Source organism: Hippocampus bargibanti, linkage group LG20, assembly GCF_051943395.1.
Source record: "Hippocampus bargibanti isolate YZ-2025 linkage group LG20, ASM5194339v1, whole genome shotgun sequence".
Classification (NCBI taxonomy): Eukaryota; Metazoa; Chordata; class Actinopteri; order Syngnathiformes; family Syngnathidae; genus Hippocampus; species Hippocampus bargibanti.
Genome location: NC_142753.1, coordinates 1655716 through 1674319, shown reverse-complemented (window position 1 = coordinate 1674319; position 18604 = coordinate 1655716). Strand labels below are relative to the sequence as shown.

General features: G+C 47.2%; 1 protein-coding gene and 1 long non-coding RNA gene across 3 annotated transcripts; one reads left to right on the top strand and one right to left on the bottom strand.

Annotated features, from left to right (window-relative positions):
• Positions 1 to 1670: 1670 nt before the first annotated feature.
• On the bottom strand, positions 1671 to 6911 carry LOC148882624 (uncharacterized). Its single transcript, XM_089023370.1, has 3 exons — positions 6376 to 6911; positions 4539 to 4612; positions 1671 to 4463 (listed from the first exon to the last, which is right to left on the bottom strand). Exons 2-3 carry the CDS (start codon positions 4582 to 4584, stop codon positions 1930 to 1932), a joined length of 2580 nt encoding a protein of 859 aa, XP_088879496.1. The 5' UTR covers positions 4585 to 4612; positions 6376 to 6911; the 3' UTR covers positions 1671 to 1929.
• LOC148882623 (uncharacterized) lies at positions 4641 to 11788 on the top strand. 2 transcript variants are annotated; one of them, XR_016118628.1, is made up of 3 exons: positions 4641 to 5203; positions 7837 to 8023; positions 8926 to 11788. It is a non-coding gene; the product is annotated as an uncharacterized LOC148882623 (long non-coding RNA). The 2 variants fall into 2 exon arrangements; XR_016118627.1 differs by having other exon boundaries at positions 4642 to 5203; positions 8969 to 11788.
• The last annotated feature ends 6816 nt before the right edge of the window (positions 11789 to 18604 follow it).

Sequence of the window (18604 nt, the reverse complement as noted above, 5' to 3'; positions counted from 1 at the left end):
ACTGTTTCATCGATGGTATTTTTTCATTGCAAATTAGAATCTATCACATTAGAACCTTTTCTCTCCACAAAGGCGAATCCTTCATCTATTCAACTTGATTTTTTTGTACTAAGTTCATCCTGTCTACTTGATATCTAATGTTAAGCAGATTCTTTACTTACAGACAGTGTAGGTGTTCAAATACCTGACATGTTTCGGCGACTACTTCCGCCTTCGTCAGAGTGTCCCTTTTTTTTTTTTTTACTTGTCCGCTTATTCACAAGAGGGCGTTTACCAGTTTCGACACTAAATCAAGATCATCCAATCAAAATCGTGCTTTCCACCAACCAGCGTCAGTATCATCCAATCAAAATTGCACTTTCCACCAACACAAGCCGAAACAGGAAATGAACAGCGAAAAAAATAGACTACATATTTAGTTTTATCTGGTCATTTTGCTCTGAAAAAGTCAGAAATCCGCCGATCGGTGGAAAATTCTCATCCCTGTAACGGGGGTGTTTCATGTTAGCTCAGAACGTTTGGCGAGGTGAAAAATGTACGTGCGAGTTGTGTGTGTGCCGTGGAGAGGGGGCACCTACCATGAGGCTTCAGTTTTTCACGAGGTTACTTCGTCTGAGCGCCTCGGAAACAGCCGCCGTCGCATGGAGGCGCCTGCCGCAGGTGTTTGCCGCTTGGCTGACGAGCGGCGCCAATTCGCACCTGTCCAGAAAGTGGCGGAGTCCGTTTTCCAAATGGGGTGGGGGTGGGGGTCGACGCCGCGGAATTCCAGGAAATTCTCCCGGACGCCCGACGCCCTCCCCCGAGGGTTCGCTCTGTGCCTCGTTCCCAAAGCGCTCGAGGGGGGGGGGAGGGCGGGCGCGGCTCTGCCGCCACCTTCTGGGGAGATATATAAAAGTCATTTCTGGACAACGACAGCCCCGCCACAGGCACGCACGTCGGACTTCCCACGCCAGAAGAAGACTCCAACCTGAACCGCGCGACTGCTTCAAGGCTCCATTTCGTGCACGCGACGTCAAATCCACGAGTAATGGGAATTCCGGCACTTTTCAGAGAGTCGGTTCTTTTGGCTCAGCTCACTAAAAATATCTGGCTCTTTTGGCTCCCAAATGGCTCCTGTTTGTTTGTTTTTTTGTTACCTAAATTAATTAACTACCAAAAATCATGTAAATTATGTGAAAAACGAATTATTCATGTAAAAAACACACTATATCAACTATTTTTATTTATATGGCTTGATGTATATGTGGACAGAGAGCATCCGCTAACTTTCACGTGTGTCTGCTGCGTGTGTCTGTAATTCTCCCCTCCCTCCTCAACCACGAACATCGACCAATCACGTGCGGCTTTAACCGATAGAGGACAAAAAAGTTGGCTCCCATTTCCGGCTCCTTGTTAGGAACAGGCTCTCTTCGTTCACTTCAGAAATCCGGCTCGTTCGCGAATGACACATCACTACAAATCACTCAAAACAGCCAAATATGAGAGCTTATTTGCCAGACTCTGAAATGCCGTGCGTGCGCCCCCCCCCGGGGAGGGTGTGAAGAACCCACAACAGTGTTGTTCATCAAGTTACCTGTTTTGTTTGACCGATTGGAGACGTTCTTCTGCCGGGGTAGGTGTTCAAAATGGAGAGAGAAATGAAACACTCAGTCCCTAGTTTTTTAAATTAGTTTCTTTTTAATGGTGTTGAGGCAAGTAAAGGTCAAACGTGCCCCCCCCCCCCCCAAATGCAGACGCGTACGACTCATCTGCCGCCATTCCAAGGCCTTCATTTATTGTCTTCGAAACCGTCACGCAAACGTTGGAAGCCTGGCACAATCATTTCTTCCAGCAGACGCTTGGCGATCATGTGGGAGGGTCAAAGGTGAAAAGAGCCGTCCATTTTTTTTCTCGTGGAAATGTACAAATTTACAAGAGTGCAAACACGCGTCACAAGGTCAGCGCCAGCATGGCGGCGGCGACGGCGCCGCCGAAGGAGAGCGCGTGGACGCAAGCGCTGCTGGCTTGCGTGGATATAAGGAAAGACGCGTTGGCCGCTCTCACGGCGAAATTGGACGCTGAGGCGGCCACCGCGGCCAGTGAGCGCATGGACGCCGTCTCGGCGTCCAGAGGAAGTCCGGCCATGGTGGTCATCACGGCCAAATCGGCCGCCTGCCGGCCAGATTCGGTTGAGGCCTGCGCGATGGACGCCACGTTGAGGACAGCCAGCTGGGTCAAAAGGTCATCGAAGGCACCCTGCGACGCGTCGTCCAGCATGCCTTGCAACCTGACGATCAAGGCCCTCCAATCCTCATCCACCTCCCGAGCCACTTCGCGGGCGTCCAAGACGGTTTGCGTGGAGGCGTTGTCGGAGGCCACGTCTTGCGCCGTCGCCGCCGCCCTGGAGGCGATTCTGGCCGCCTCCCGGGCCACTTCGGCCAAGTCCTCGTCCAAGTCCGAGCCATTTTCGGCCGCCGCCTCGGCCGCCTCAGCGGCCTCGCCGGCGGCATTGCCGGCTGCCGTAGCAGCATTCGCCGCCGAAGTCAGGGTCGCCGCACCAGTGCTCAGCGAGGTGGCAGCGCTCGCCGCCTCCTCGGCGGCCGTTAGCGCACTTCTGGCCGCCGATTCCGCTCCCGCTCCCGCCGCTGCCGCCGCCACCGAGGACGTCGCGGTGACCGCGGCGGCCGAGGAGGTCAGGCCCACCCCCAACGAGTCCAGCGCCAAGCTCAGAGCTGTCGTTTCCGGGAGGTTTTCCACCATCTCCATGCCCGATTGCGTGGTGGCGTTTGCGACCGCCGCCAAACTCTGCGCGCCCGATAAACTTTCTGCCGATTGGGCGGCGATTCCGGAGACCTCGGCCAGCAACGCCACCTCTCCTGCGTCCTGAATGGCGGCGGAGGCTTCCGGGGTCAGCGCCGGTGACGGCTGAAGGGAAAAGAGCTCTCGGGCTTCCCTGGACACCATCACAAATTGGTCGGCATTGTCGAAAAACTCTCCCGGTTCGTCCGTTGCCGCACGCCTGGCCACCGCCGCCGCGTCCAGCGAGACTTGCGCCGCGTCCGCGTTGATGCCTCCTGATGGCGCCGCCGCCTCAGCCGCCTCGGCCACCGCTTCAGCCGCGTCCGCCGCTGCGGCCGCGGCTTCTCGAGCCTCCTCCGGGTCCGCCTCTCCGTTTGCTACGGCCAACGCCGCGACGTTGGCCGCCTCGGCGCTGTCTAAGGCGGCGGCGATGACACCGTCGAGATCGGCTCCCGTACCCGTGGCGGTCACTGCGGCCGCGGAGGCGGCGAGGGTGGCCGCCGCCGCCGCCAGGGAGGCTTCCCTGGAGGCCTCGACGGCCGCCGCGGGCGCTCCGGCATTCTCTGCCGCCGCCGCCGCGCTTTGAGCGGCATTTTGGATTTGGAGGACAGCTAATTCTCCCGCCAACTCAGCTTCCGCGTCTCCTGCGGTGGGTTGGACGGCGCGTTCTGCCGAATCCAGCGCTGCTTGGGCCTGCTCCGCCGTTTGTTGCGCCAGGGCAGCCGAGTTGTTGGCCGCCTCAATGGCCAGTCGCACGCTGTCCTCCACGTCTGGCGGGAGGTCTTGCGAATCCAGCAGTTCTTGGAGCTCTCGCGCCGCCGCCTCGGCCTCTTGGGTGGCGTTTCTCGCCTGTTCAATGATGGAAGCGGCGTTTTCCGCCGTGATCCCAGACGACGTCGTGTCGGCGGCGAGCGCCGACGTAGTGGCGGCCGATCTGGCGATGGTCGCCGCGTTTTGGGCCGCTTCCGAGAGTTGGACCGCCAGCGGCGCCAGTTCCCCACTGGCCCCGTCCGCGGCTTCTTGCGCTCTTGCGGCGGCGATTTGGGACGCGTCGGCAGCGTTGTCTGCCGCCTCAGCCGCCGCGGAAGCACTTATTGTGCCTTGGGAAAACTCCAGCCCGGCGTCGGCGGCCTCCTGAGCCGCCGCCGAGGCTTCTTCGGCGGCCGCTTCCGCTTGCGGGGATCCGCCCGAAGCCGCGGCTGTCGCCGATGCGGCCGAGCTGGCCAATAACGCCGCCGTCGATGCGGCCGTGGTGGAGGCGGCCACGGCCGTCTCCGCCGATCTTCGGATGGCAATTTGTTGAACGGTTTCGGTCACGGTGACCTCGTCGGTGGTGCCTGTGTTTTGGTCGGTGGTGCCTGTGTTTTGGTCGGTGGTGCCTGTGTTTTGGTCAGTTGTGCCTGTGTTTTGGTCAGTTGTGCCTGTGTTTTGGTCGGTTGTGCCTGTGTTTTGGTCGGTTGTGCCGGTGGGGCCCGGGGGGCTGGTGCTAACGTCGCTTAGCGTGGTGTCGAGAGTCGTCGTGGTGTCGGGACCAGGGGGGCCGCTGCTAGCGTCGCTTAGTGTGGTGTCGAGAGTCGTCGCGGTGCCGGGACCCGGGGGGCCGTTTGTGCCCTGGGGGTCATTGGTCACCTGGAGAAGCGACCGAGCGCCGGCGCCGTGTCGATCCAGCGCCTCCGCCGGGGTTCCTGTTTCAAAGGAGCGCTTTGGTCAGCCGCTGAAAATGGTGACAGCGAGCTCCGGATGGGAATATTCACACTTACCCAAAAGCACAAGTAAACCAAGCAAAGTCTGCACCAACATTGCCATCCTCCTCCTCCTTCTTCTTCTTCTTCCCCTGGTGGAGCAAATCAAATGGAGCACAAAGAAGAGCCTCGGTCAGGTGTTAGCAAGACAAAATTGATCAAAAGCTTCGCTCGGACTTTGTGATGTGATGAAAAGCGGCAAATTGACGGAAGGCGTCCAATCGCGGAAGGTTTGGCGAGCTTCCCAGTTTGGACGACCATTCTGGGGAGGAGACGCGGGGGCGGAGCCAGGGGGAGTGGCCAGGGGGCGGGGACATGGGCGGGGCCAGGGAGAAGGGCCACGGGGAGTGTCTGCGCGATCGAGCCAATTCAGAAGGCAAGCGCTGGGGTTGACGACTCTGGGAGTGGATACGTGACTGCGTGCGGGGCGGCGGAGACGCAGGCATGCCAGCCACCACACGCTCCACACATGCCGCAGACGTGCCGACTTTGCCAGGAACGCTTGCCAAATTCTAAACGGGATCGACAGGAGCGCCGAGGATCACTCAACCACTCAAAACCGCCGAGGACTGGACCGCAGAGTCGACAAAACAGCACCAGCCGACAGAACGCCACCGGGGGCTTTTCTCTCGAAGAGCCTCTGGTGGTCCACTCGCACCGCTGATGGAGACAGTGTGTGTAAGGTGAGAAGTGTGTATTCTAAACATTGATTTCCCATAGGAAACCATTAAAATGGGAGTGGTCCGTTCCCAGGTCCCCATAAAATGTGGTTTTCAATCAGAATCATCTTTATTGCCAAGTATGTAGAACACACAAGGAATTTGTTTCCGGTAGAACACGCTGAACTAGTATCATCATCCAAAAATTCCAAAGAGGCACTATATAGTTCTATTTGGGTTACTGTTTCAAGAGTTAATGGCTTGGGGGAAGAAGATGTTTAAATGTCTGCTGGATTTGGTGCGCATGGATCGGTAGCGCCTGCCTGAGGGGAGTCACTGGAAAAGGTGGTGGCCAGGGTGCGGCGGGTCCAGTAGAATTTTCCGCTCCCTTGTTTGGATTCTTGCAGTGTGCAAGTCCTCGAGAGTGGGTGGGGCGGTGCCAATGATTTTTTTTCCGCCGCCCTACTAGATAAGCCTCGGGACTGCACATGATGTGCCTTATTTTTTTTTTTGTATAATAATTCTGCTATTGTATTGTAATTGGGAAAATGAACTGTACTGTATGGTAAAGTCGTTTTATTCGCCTTTGTGATGGTCGTTGATGGATTGATGGAATGGATAGCTTTTTGCATAAAGTGTCTGAAGGAGCTCTGGGTTGTACATCTTGGAAATTGTGCAACAGCAACAGATGCAGGCAGACACACTAGAAACTTCATTAATAGCTGGTTCACTTGCTTGTCTTTTAATTTTTTTTTTAACTTCATGTTACTGGCTGCCGCTGCTCACCCGCAGAAAAAAATATCCTGTGTCCTTGAGAGTTTTGAAAGGCGCTCATGAATGAATGTATAATTAAAACATTGAGGCAGCCCGAGCGTTTCCCAGCCGACGACCGATGGCAGTTTGCCCGCCAGGCTCGACGGGGAGCCCAACCGGTTCCGCGGGCGTCTGTTCCGCCTCTCGCCAAAGTCTCCGTATCACCGGCTGCCCACGTTTTGGAGGCTGCGCTGAACTCTTCTGCTCTTGCGGGTGGGGGGATTTTTTTTTCACCCCCCCCCGCATTCTACAAGTCGCTTTTTGGGAACATTGACGCTTCAAGTTTTACCTGTCCAAAGTCGAGCATCTCATCGCAAGCCAAATAATAATCATAATAAACATAATAATCGTGAAGTGGCTTGAAAAAGAAGCAAAGTACTCACCCCGATCAGGCAAGTAAGTCCGCTGTCAATGGCCTCCGTGGAAGTGCAGATGATGCGTATGTGTGCGACTGTTGGTCGCGCTCCAAGGTTTTATGTGGCCCCGTGATCATTCGTCAAGAGTATGACCTTAACGAGAGTCCTGCCCTCGTTGAGGCGAGGCCTTAATTGTTCCAGCGCCACTCCTTCAGGAATTAGTTGCTCATGCTTAGTGCGTAATGGTGACACCAATCTTGTCCAGCCACATTGCTGCCGCTGTTTGTAATTGGCCAATTAAGTCGCTAACGTCAATGCTCAATGAGTTCAAAAAGGAAACGGGTTGCGATTGGCAAAGTCACCCGTGACGCCGTCCACCGGTGACGACGTGTTCCGAGCCCCCTGAAGATCCCATCGGCATTCAGGACGTGTCCCACCGTGGATGCCGCGCTTCGGCCGACCGGGCCCCCAAAAAAATGCCTTCTGGGCGACTTCCGGGTTCATTCTTCCGAGTCGGTGCAGCTGATGAATGGAAACTCTGTCAAAGCGAATCCAAGCGTTGACCGCTTCGGTGGGGGTGAGGAGATGTGTGACACATGTCTTCCGTGTTTCCAGGTGGCAAGATAATAATGATAATAATAAATAAAATTAAACAAAAAAATAATAATAGTAATACAGTAAAGTCTCGTTATATCGATATCGGATATATCGATAGTCCCGGTTATATCGATATTTTTTCGGACTCCCTTGAATATCGATATAACGAGACTTTACTGTAATAATAATAATAGTAATCTATTTCATTTCATTTCGTAGGATAATATTTTCTGGGGGTGAGTAGCGGCAGGCACACGTCCCAGCATTCACTCAGCCTGGAATAATTCAAATAGATAGAAAGATAGCTAGCTAGCTAGCTAGCTAGACCGCTATTAGATAGCTAATTGATAGCAATAAAGATGATTCTGAAATGGGCTCGGGATGCGATGGAAAGATGATAATAATAATAATAATAATCCATTTCATTTCTAAGCGCCTTTCAAAACTCTTAAGGTCACTTTACAGTCACAGGATCAATTTTTCTGCGGGTGCGCAGTGGCAAGCACATGCGCCAGCGTTCACTCAACCTGGAATAACTCAAATACATAGAAAGTTAGCGAGCTAGCTAATAGATAACTAATAGATAGCTAGCTAGCTAATAGATAGCAAATAGATAGCTGGTTAGATAGCGAATAGATAGCAAATAGATAGTAAGCAAGGTAGCCAGCTAGCTAGTTAGCGAATAGAGAGCAAATAGATAGATAGCTAGGTAGCCAGCTAGCTAGTTAGATAGCGAATAGAGAGCAAATTAACAAATAGATAGCTAGGTTTTGACTTCAAGATGGCAGTGCGAGAGTTGCAGCTCCTCTATTTTGTTTTTCTACTTCTTCCTTTCCTTTCCTCTTCATTTTATCACTTTGCTCCTGTGAAATGTCTTCCTCTTGGAGTTAGGAGCAGCATGGGGCGGATGGGCGTATCCCACCTAGGGCAAGAAGAGAAGCAGAGCTCAAGAGGAGAAAAGTGGAGGTGCTTGAAAAACACGGAGCTAGACTACCTGCCCAAAGAGACGCTGAAGGAGCTGATCTCGAGGAGACGGCGCGTTTCCAGCCCGGCTTCCGGTCCTAACGCCTCGCGCCAGGTCAGGAAATATCGCTTCAAAAAAAAAAAAAAAAAAAAAAACGCTTCAAATTCCACAACACAATCTGACCTCTTCTACTTTTATTTATCTAAAAATACAAATATAACTATGCTAGAAACATGCTATCTAGCTATCTAGCTACCTAGCTGGCTATCTATTTGCTATCCGATCCATTTGCTCTCTATTAGCTATCTGGCTGGCTATCTATTTGCTATCTAATTGCTATCATATCCATTTGCTACCCCTCACACTATCCAATTGCCTGGTGTCAACCGTTGAGACCTTCAAGTTCCTGGGAATCACAGTTTCCCAGAACATGAAGTGGGAGGTCAACACCAACTCTATCCTGAAAAAGGCCCAACAGAGAATGTACTTCCTGAGGCTGCTAAAGAAGATTCTAGTGCAGCGTGTTCTACAGGAAACAAATTCTTTGTGTGTTCTACATACTTGGCAATAAAGATGATTGATTCTGATTCTCTATCTATTTATTTGCTATCTATTAGCTATCTAACTGGCTATCTATTAGCAATATGGCTATCTAGCTAGCTGTCTATTTATAATAATAATAATACAATTCATTTATAAGCGCCTTTCAAAACTCTCAAGGTCCATTTACAGTGACAGGATAAGATTTTCCGTGAGTGAGCAGCGGCAGCCACACGTGCCAGCCTTCACTCAACCCGGAACTAACTCAAATAGATAGAAAGCTAGCTACATAGCTAACTGATAGCCAGCTAGGGAATAGATAGCAAATAGATAGCTAGTTAGATAGCAAATCAATAGCTAGCTAGGTAGCCAGCTAGCTAGTTAGATAGCAAATACATAGCAAATAAATAGCTAGGTTTTTTATAATAATCCATTTCATTTCTGAGCGGCTTTCAAAACTCAAGGTCACTTTACAGTCACAGGATCAGTTTTTCTGAGGGTGACTTTCTTCACTTGCAGTGATCTCCATTGAGACAGAGAGACTTGGACTTCATTTATAAGTAAAGGTAACACGATAATAAAGTTTTTTTAATTCTTTTTTCTATGCTACAGTTTGTATAGAGTGTATAAAGAATGCTGACTTGAGATTTTAAACAAAACATGTTAACTGTTGCCAATCAATGAATCAATGAAGAAGCTACTCTGGAGTTCATATGTTTGTAAATCTGACTGTGATGACATCAGTGCCTCACCAGCCGTGAACCTCACCGCACGTCACTGCTAATCACTGACGTGCAGTCAGGGGAGGCAGGTGAGGCACTGCCTCACCTGTCATCATGGAAAGCTGTCATGGAAATATCAAATGAAAAAATAAATTAAACAGTTATATGTATTTAGTGATTTGTACTTTAAAGTTCTTGTCCATTTAATTTCACCGTTTTAGGATTTTTTTTCAAAATCGCTGAATTTTCACATTTACCGTTCAAATACTAAGTAGAGACGAGCGGTGAGGCAGCAGCCGGCTGAGCCTCACCATGGATTGCGCAATCACTATGCTTACTGTGCTGGCTTGCTCTGCAGTGAGACCGCATTGCTGTCCTTCTGCATATCGCTATTAAAGCGTTCAAACATGTTTAGTATATGAACTAAATTTCTACAGTTTAGCTGGTGTATATAATGTACAGTCACTGTACATTATAAACACTGTACTACAGTGTTTATTTTGTTTTATTTTTATCAAATCGCTGTGCGTAGGTGAGGCAAACAGTTCTCCCGCCTCATGACAGGGGGCGCTTGTGATTCCAGAGATACTTCCGACTCCACGTCTGCAGAATAATAGAATTAGAGACAGAAAGCTACAGTAAACAGTTAGCAAGTAAAGTGCAACCCTGCAGTCATTTTTTCGTGTTGCTTGGCCTCACTTTCAGAATGGAGGATTACATATCGAAATTGAAAGAAATTTCTAAACTGGACTTTCAATCGAAGCAGGAGGTAATAATTAAAGGAAGACCAACACCGGAGCTAAAAGGTTTGCTTCAGACAACGGGACACAATACTGGCTCTTTTCAGGCGGACTGGTACACACGAAAAGGCTGGCTGTGTGGATGTCCAGCAAGAAATCACCTTTTCTGCTTTTCCTGCCTTCTGTTCTCAACTTGTGACAATGTCTGGAATCAAATGGGATATTGTGAGCTGAAAATTTTACAACGGAGCCTCATCAAACATGAGCAAAGACTCAACATCAGCATCCACAATGCTAAGGTAAAGGAGAAGCGGGAGCTTTTAAAAGATCTCATCAATGCCACCTGCTTCCTTGTCAAACAACAGCTGGCATTTCGTGGAAATGATGAAAGTAAAGGCTCTGCTCATCGTGGCAACTATGTTGAACTATTACATGCTTTCGCTCAGAAAGATGACAGGCTAGCGAGTCATTTTGGGACATCCACTGTATTTTCTAGCCTGTGAAACAGAATACAGAACGATTTAATTGAAGCAGTTGGTGATGTCATTAGAAATGACATTAAAAAGGAGATCGGTGCAGCCCCATTTGTTGCTGGAGAAGGAGACGAGATTGTCATTCTCAGCACTGAAAACATACAGTCGGAACAGGACTGATCAAGGACGACTTTCTTCACTGGCAGTGATCTCCGTTGTGACACAGAGACTTTTAAAACTGAAGAAAGATAAGGAAGGCTTCTACAAAGAAGTTATCCATGCCTTTCTTCAGATGGAGCGGCGCATGGACTTCATTTACAAGTAAAGGTAACACGATAAAAACGTTTTTTTTTATTATTTTTTTCTATGCTACAGTTTGTATATATATAAAGAATGCTGACATGAAATTTTAAACAAAACACGTTAACTGTTGCCAATCAAATGGTGAATAAGCTACCCTGTAGAGTTCATATGTTTGTAAACCTGACTATGATGACGTCAGTGCCTCACCAGCCGTGAACCTCATCGCACGTCACCGCTGCTAATCACCTGCCTCAGTCTGGCATGTGCGACACGCCCGAATATCGAGAGTCACGTTCTGTTGACTCTGTAAATTAGCTGCCAACGTCTGAGCAGTTGCCGCCCGTTCTTGTGTTGACTGCTTGCTAGCATAGTTTGCATGCTTCGTGGCAAAGTGACGGCTGATATTGTACTTTTTTTAGTAATTTGTAATTTTCTAATTGTACATACAGTTTGGGGGGCCTTTTACTGAGCGAGTTGCTTGTTCTGTAGCCACAAAGGGACATAAGTCTTCTTGTGCCGGTCCCAAGCCCGGATAAATACAGAGGGTTGTGTCAGGAAGGGCATCCGACGTAAAAGCTTGGCCAAACATGCGGATCATACCTCTGAAGAAGGCTACTGATTCGCTGTGGCGACCCCTTGAAGGGAAAAGTCGAAAGGAAAAGAAGAAGATCGCGCATTGGATGAGCCCAGAAGAAATGCAAACGGGCGGGTGGGGCGGTGGTGTTGTGGAGGGGGAGGTTTGTGCACCCTCTGGCGTCCGCCGCCGCCATCTGCAGTTGGCGCAGCCGCCTTTGTTTGGTTTTGGATTTGGAAAAACGGAGTTGCGGAGCGTTGAGAACATTCAAATGGGAATTGGACTTGGATCTGGTCTCCCAAAAGACAACGTGGTGTCGGAGGACAGACCGTGCGTGCCCCTACATGACGGTGCCCTCACGTCCTGCCGCTCGTCTTTTATTTCATTCCTCAAAAAATTGTTTTGAGGAATGGAAAAAGACACCCGCAATTAAAAAGGTCTGAGTTTTTTTTACGTGGTCAGACAAAATCATGATTGTTCCATTTGAATTCGATTTTCATTCAAGCCACAAAAGTCATGAATGGTACCTGTTGAACGGTTTGCGAGGTGTGGTGATGGCGGGTGCGGATCCCAAAAAGCAGGCAGGGCAGGAGGTTGTTTGACAAATTGTATTAAAATAAAGGTCAGCAGGAACAAAATGTAAAACATGAAAATCATCTGAACGGAAAAAATACAAAGTATCAAAAGAAGACCAAAAGTAAAAGTCCGCCAAAGTTAAACAAACACATGCACAGCATACACAATGCATGCAGCAAACACGCAACAAACAATGAACCGACACCGGATGGTCGTGCCCGGTGTCCTTTTAAGTGTCAGTGATTAAAACAACCAGCACCTGCGAGGCTGCAGGTAGGGCTGACGTCGCTACTCGTTGGTCGCCAATCTGATCGGGACGACCAGCACCTGTGCAGGTGCAGGCGGGGCCGACAGCGCCCCCCGTTGGTCACCAACCAGATCATGACACCTGTCAAGCCGGACGGTTTCGGCCTAATTTGTCCTTCCTGTTCTGCACTTATTCCAGGTCAAAACAAATTATTTGTTACTTTTTTTTGTGTTCTTTTAACTTTTTTTATGTAGACATTAGTAAGAAATATTGTGCTAGGTCTATTCTCGTTGTCTTTTCTCTAATACCGTACAACAGGGGTCCACTACCTTTTTGCGCCACTGACCGGTTTAATGTCAGACAATATTTTCACGGACCGGCGGATAAATACAACAAAATAAAATGATACGACAGGCATGGAAACTTTTTTTTCTTTCTTTTAAATATAATAATAAACGTGAATCCAATCCATTGTGTGTGTTTATCCAACTTTATTAGCAGAGTCCTGGTAACATCGCGCCAACAACAACAACATATGTAACATCGTCTCTGCCTCTTAACGCTCCAAGGTCACCATGGTAATGTTTAAACGTGCCTTCAAAATAAGATAAACCACAAAAACAAGTGCCATCACTTTACGACCCGTTGGTCACCAATCAGAACGTGACAGTCTGCCACTGATCGGGATGACCAGCACCTGTGCAGATGCAGGCGGGGCCGACAGCGCCACCCGTTGGTCGCCAACCATCATGACACTTCTATTTGAGTTACTTCCGGGTTGAGTGAACGTGTGAGCGTGTGGCTGCCGCTGCTCACCCACAGGAAAACTTAACCTGTGACTGTAAAGTGACCTTGAGAGTTTTGAAAGACACTTAGAAATGATATGTGTTATTATTATTATTATTATTATTATTATTTATTATTATTATTAATTATTATTTGGACAAGTCTTCTTTTCCTTTGGGCTTTTCCATTCAGAGGTCACCTCGGCGAATTGGTGTCCTCCATCTAAGCCGATTTTGTGCATCCTCTTCTCTCACACTAGCTACCTTCATGTCCTCTTTTACAACATCCATAAACCTCCTCTTCGGTCTTCTTCTCGGTCTCCTGTCGGGCAGTCCGAGGCTCAGCAACCTTCTCCCGATTTAGTCGATGCGAAGCAACAGTTTCAGACACTTTAGGAAATTGAAGAAAATAAGTACATTTATTTAGCCATATATTACACTTATTTAGCCATATAACAGACATATATTTGAGACATATATGTTTCAGGTGAAGACATATGTTTCAGGTAAAAAATAAAATAGATTGGATAAGGTTGCCAATTTGGCTTTAGGTTAGCGCATTTAAGGACAAGCTAACAGAAAACCATATAGCGTAAGCGTATTAGCATAAGCATGCTAGTAAAAGACAATTTAAATAGACATTCATAATTTTCAAACGCGTTAATATGATGTTAAAAATAATTTCACAATGTATTTCGTTTTGGTGAGTTGAAGCCTACTCAATTTAATCACAAATATTTTTTTTGCCAGAGACAGGTACTTATTTGAATATAAAATGATGCACTAATATAATACAGTAAAGTCTCGTTATATCGATTTCGGATATATCGATAGTCCCGGTTATATCGATACTATTTCTATGCACGCACGGAGAAAATTGCATGCTAACAGGGTCGGATATATCGATAGTCCCGGTTATATCGATATTTTTTCGGACTCCCTTGAATATCGATATAAGGAGACTTTACTGTATATATTAAAATACTTGACAGATTAAAGTGAAACACATTTAAAAAAAGAGCACTAAAGGACAACCGACACCATTTTTTTGTTTCCAACTGATATCAGAAAAACGTTTTATAGCATCTAAAACACCCAAAACACGCAGGCTGATATTTTTAGTCAAATGAAAAACACCGATAGATTTAAAGTGCTCCAAAACTACTTCAAAATGATGGAGGGGCCCTCTCGGGGAGACAGAGTTTCCAATAAAGAGTCTTTGCTGAGACACGCACAAAATAACAAACAATAAGGAGATAATGGGGGCGATAACGGAACAGACCTGATGCGTAGTAGTAGTAGTAGTAGTAGTAGTAGTAGTAGTAGTAGTAGTAGTAGTAGTAGTAGTAGTAGTAGTAGTAGTAGTAGCGGGTAACTTCCTAGAATACTCTTACAACGACCGTACGGAAGGTGTGGCTTTTATAGCCAGAAGGCACATTAAGGGAATGGGGAACAGGTGCGCAAGCGTAAATGACCTCAGAAACTTTCTTGTTCGTGACGTCACGCCAAGGCCTTGCTCGAGAATCAAAACAATGGCTTCAGATTCGGAGAATATGCTTTCTTGTTACACATCCAGTTATGAATATGATTCAAATAGTTCTGAAGAGGAAAGCATAAATGTTTGCAATTGATTAAAGAAGTCCGTCCGTATCAATTTGAGCCATCTGGGCTCCAATGTAGCACCCAGAAAATGCACAAGATGGCGCCCAAGCTCTGTTGGAAATGGGCTGATTTGTCTGCTGGGAATTTGGGTCAACTAGTATAAAATGGCAGTCTTGGTGCAACACACAACGATTCACCATCGCGTTCTTTATGTGTTTTCCTTCTAATTCCGCCATCAACACGGATCAACACAAAGTTTGCAGACCAAACAAAGTACCCAAAAATGCATTGTGTGTCGCTTTCTCGGTCAGTGACAATACCTACCGTGACGTCACGGCAGATATCGTCACCAACTCAAAAACAAGACTTCCTGAATATTCAGCGCGAGTCTTAAAACGTAAAATATAGCAATATGCGGTGGAATCTTTGTAAAATACGCTCAGTAGAAGTCATTTGAAGCAATTTTACAAATTATGGACACAACTTGTCCGGAGGCGTCGGTTGTCCTCTAAAGGACAACCGACGTCACTTTTCTGTTTCCTAGCTGACATAAAAAAAAAACAGTTTTACTGAGTGAGTTGCTTGTTCTGTAGCCACAAAGGGACATAAGTCTTCTTGTGCTGGTCCCAAGCCCGGATAAATACAGAGGGTTGTGTCAGGAAGGGCATCCCACGTAAAAGCTTGGCCAAAACAAACATGTGAATCAAACCTCTGAAGATGGAGGTCACTGATTCGCTGTGGCGACCCCTTGACGGAAAAAACCGAAAGGAAAAGAAGAAGAAGAAGCATCTGAAATACCCAAAACATGCAGTATGATATTTTTAGTCAAATGAAAAACACCAATAAAAATGACTTAAAGTGTCCAAATTCTGCAACAAATTGAGCTGCGAATTGGGCATTTTCAGAAAGTCCCGCCCCAGTTTGTGACGTCACGCCAAGGCCTTGCTCGAGAATCAAAACAATGGCTTCAGATTCGGAGAATATGCTTTCTTGTTACACATCCAGTTATGAATATGATTCAAATAGTTCTGAAGAGGAAAGCATAAATGTTTGCAATTGATTAAAGAAGTCCGTCCGTATCAATTTGAGCCATCTGGGCTCCAATGTAGCACCCAGAAAATGCACAAGATGGCGCCCAAGCTCTGTTGGAAATGGGCTGATTTGTCTGCTGGGAATTTGTGTCAACTAGTATAAAATGGCAGTCTTGGTGCAACACACAACGATTCACCATCGCGTTCTTTATGTGTTTTCCTTCTAATTCCGCCATCAACACGGATCAACACAAAGTTTGCAGACCAAACAAAGTACCCAAAAATGCATTGTGTGTCGCTTTCTCGGTCAGTGACAATACCTACCGTGACGTCACGGCAGATATCGTCACCAACTCAAAAACAAGACTTCCTGAATATTCAGCGCGAGTCTTAAAACGTAAAATATAGCAATATGCGGTGGAATCTTTGTAAAATACGCTCAGTAGAAGTCATTTGAAGCCATTTTACAAATTATGGAAACAACTTGTCCAGCGACGTCGGTTGTCCTTTAAGAGACAATCTCTTAAAGGACAAAATGCTATTCAACAAAATGCCAGTAGTATAAGCCTTTGACTGTCCAGTGATACCTTATGCACTTAATTGGTTCCCAGACAGAGTGTGTCAGGCGAAAAGTGTGTATCCCAAACATTAATTTCCCATCGGAGACCATTAAAATGAGAATTGACCGTTCCCATGTCCCCATAAAACATAAGTTTCTACTTTCTAATTTTCTAAGCCTTAAAACTACACAAAATATACCTTATTTTATGTATCAATGTGCTATGGTATTGTTTTTTTAATTACATGGCTCTTGAGGCAGGCATAGCCAAGGTCCAAGATCACAATAACTGGTATATTTAGCTAAATTAGACCTTGAGAGAGAATGGGAATAATATCAGTTTCCATATGTTTGAAGAAAAAGGTCAATTTTGAAGAGGTCTAGGGCGGGACCTTATGAAACTGGCCACTTCCGGTTTCAATTTGAAGTAGTTTTTAGACACTTTTTAGACATTTTTATTGGTGTTTAGCATTTGACAAAAAATATCAGCCTGCGTGTTTTGGGTATTTTAGATGCTATAAAACGTTTTTCTGATGTCAGTATGGAAACAAAAAAGTGGTGTCGGTTGTCCTTTAAGGAATGATTCCTTGTAAGCTTTATTGTCAGGACTGGCTTCCTCACCATGACGAATGACACTATGAATCCCTGTACGACGCTTAAAGTTCTCGAACCATCCGTGGCTAGCCTTGACATTGAAATCATCAATGGATGAAGACACTTCCAGGTTGCCTCTTGACGATATCCGAGTGAAGTTGCCGTGCTTTCTCTGCGCTAATTTTACGCTTCTTTTCCATTCTCTCTCGCGGGGTATTTTGGTGCGAACGCAGCATGACGGGAAGACAGAAAGACAAAATCGGATTGTGTCATTCATGGAAACAAAGAAATGAACATGTCTCCTGACCCGGAGTGGCTGGAAAAAGTCACAATAAGGAATAAATTCCCCCACAAAGGCCTCTCGGCTTCAGCTCCTCCTCGGACTGGATTTCAATGGTGCTTCGCTGACGAAGCTCTTCGGACGAGGAGCGAAACGTCTTCAGAGAAGAACAGATGACGGCTGAAGAAACCTTTTCATCCATCAAGCAACTCGTGACGTGCTCGACTCTGCTGAGGCTCCGACGCGTGTGCTGAGTAACCCGGCGAAACAATGTGCAAAGCGCGGTTTTGTGACGCTTTAGAATAATAAGACATTTCATTTATAAGTGCCTTTAAAAACTCTCAAGGTCACTTTACAGTCACAGGATAAGTTTTTTTCTGTGGGTGAGCAGCGGCAGCCACACGCGCCAGCGTTCACTCAACCCGGAATAATAATAATAATAATAATAATAATAATACATTTGATTTCTAAGTGCCGATCAAAACTCTCAAGGTCACTTTACAGTCACAGGATAAGTTTTTCTGTGGGTGAGCAGCGGCAGCCACACGCGCCAGCGTTCACTCAACCCGGAATAATAATAATAATAATAATAATAATAATAATAATAATAATACATTTGATTTCTAAGTGCCGATCAAAACTCTCAAGGTCACTTTACAGTCACAGGATAAGTTTTTTTCTGTGGGTGAGCAGCGGCAGCCACACGCGCCAGCGTTCACTCAACCCGGAATAATAATAATAATAATAATAATAATAATAATAATAATACATTTGATTTCTAAGCGCCGATCAAAACTCTCAAGGTCACTTTACAGTCACAGGATAAGTTTTTCTGTGGGTGAGCAGCGGCAGCCACACGCGCCAGCATTCACTCAACCCAGAAGTAACTTGGATAGAAAGCTAGCTAGCTAACAGATAGTTAGCTAGGCCTTCACTCAACCTGGAAGTAACTCAGACAGAAAGCTATCTAGCTAATAGACAGCTAACAGATAGCTATGTAACTCGGATGGAAAGCTAGCTAGCTAATAGATAGCTAACATATAGTTAACTAGGCCTTCACCCAACCCGGAAGTAACACAGATAGAAAGCTAGCTAGATAATAGACAGCTAATAGATAGCTAAGTAAGTCGGATTGAAAGTAGCCAGCTCATAGAAAGCTAAGAGAAAGCAAGAGAGAAAGCTAGCTAGCTTACTAATAGCTAGTTAACAGATAGCCAGCTAGCTAGCTAGATATCTAATAGATAGATAGCAAGGTAGCCAGCCAGGTAGCCAGATAGGTAGCCTGCTAGGTAGCCAGCTAGATAAGGCTGCGGCCGATGCCTCGCGAGACGGGCTTCCGACGTCATGGCCCACTCATAGTTTCGCGGGTCATTGGAAATCATTTTGCCATCGCGACATCCAATGTCACGGAGGTAGCGCCCGCAACGGGATGAGGCAATGTCGGCGAGGGGGAGGCGTCCACGTCCAACCCTTCATCCAGTCACGGGTGGAAGGGGCGTTCTTTCAAACAAGAAAGGTCAGGATCTGCGGGCGCTAAGCTACCAGACGCTCATTGGTGAGGAAAAACAAGGGCCCTTTGAGCGCCTTTGGGGGGCGCATCAAGACTGCCAGGCCTTTGCCTCTTGTTAGCTGCGGCGGCGGCGGCGGAGGGAGAGGCGGAAAGGAAGCG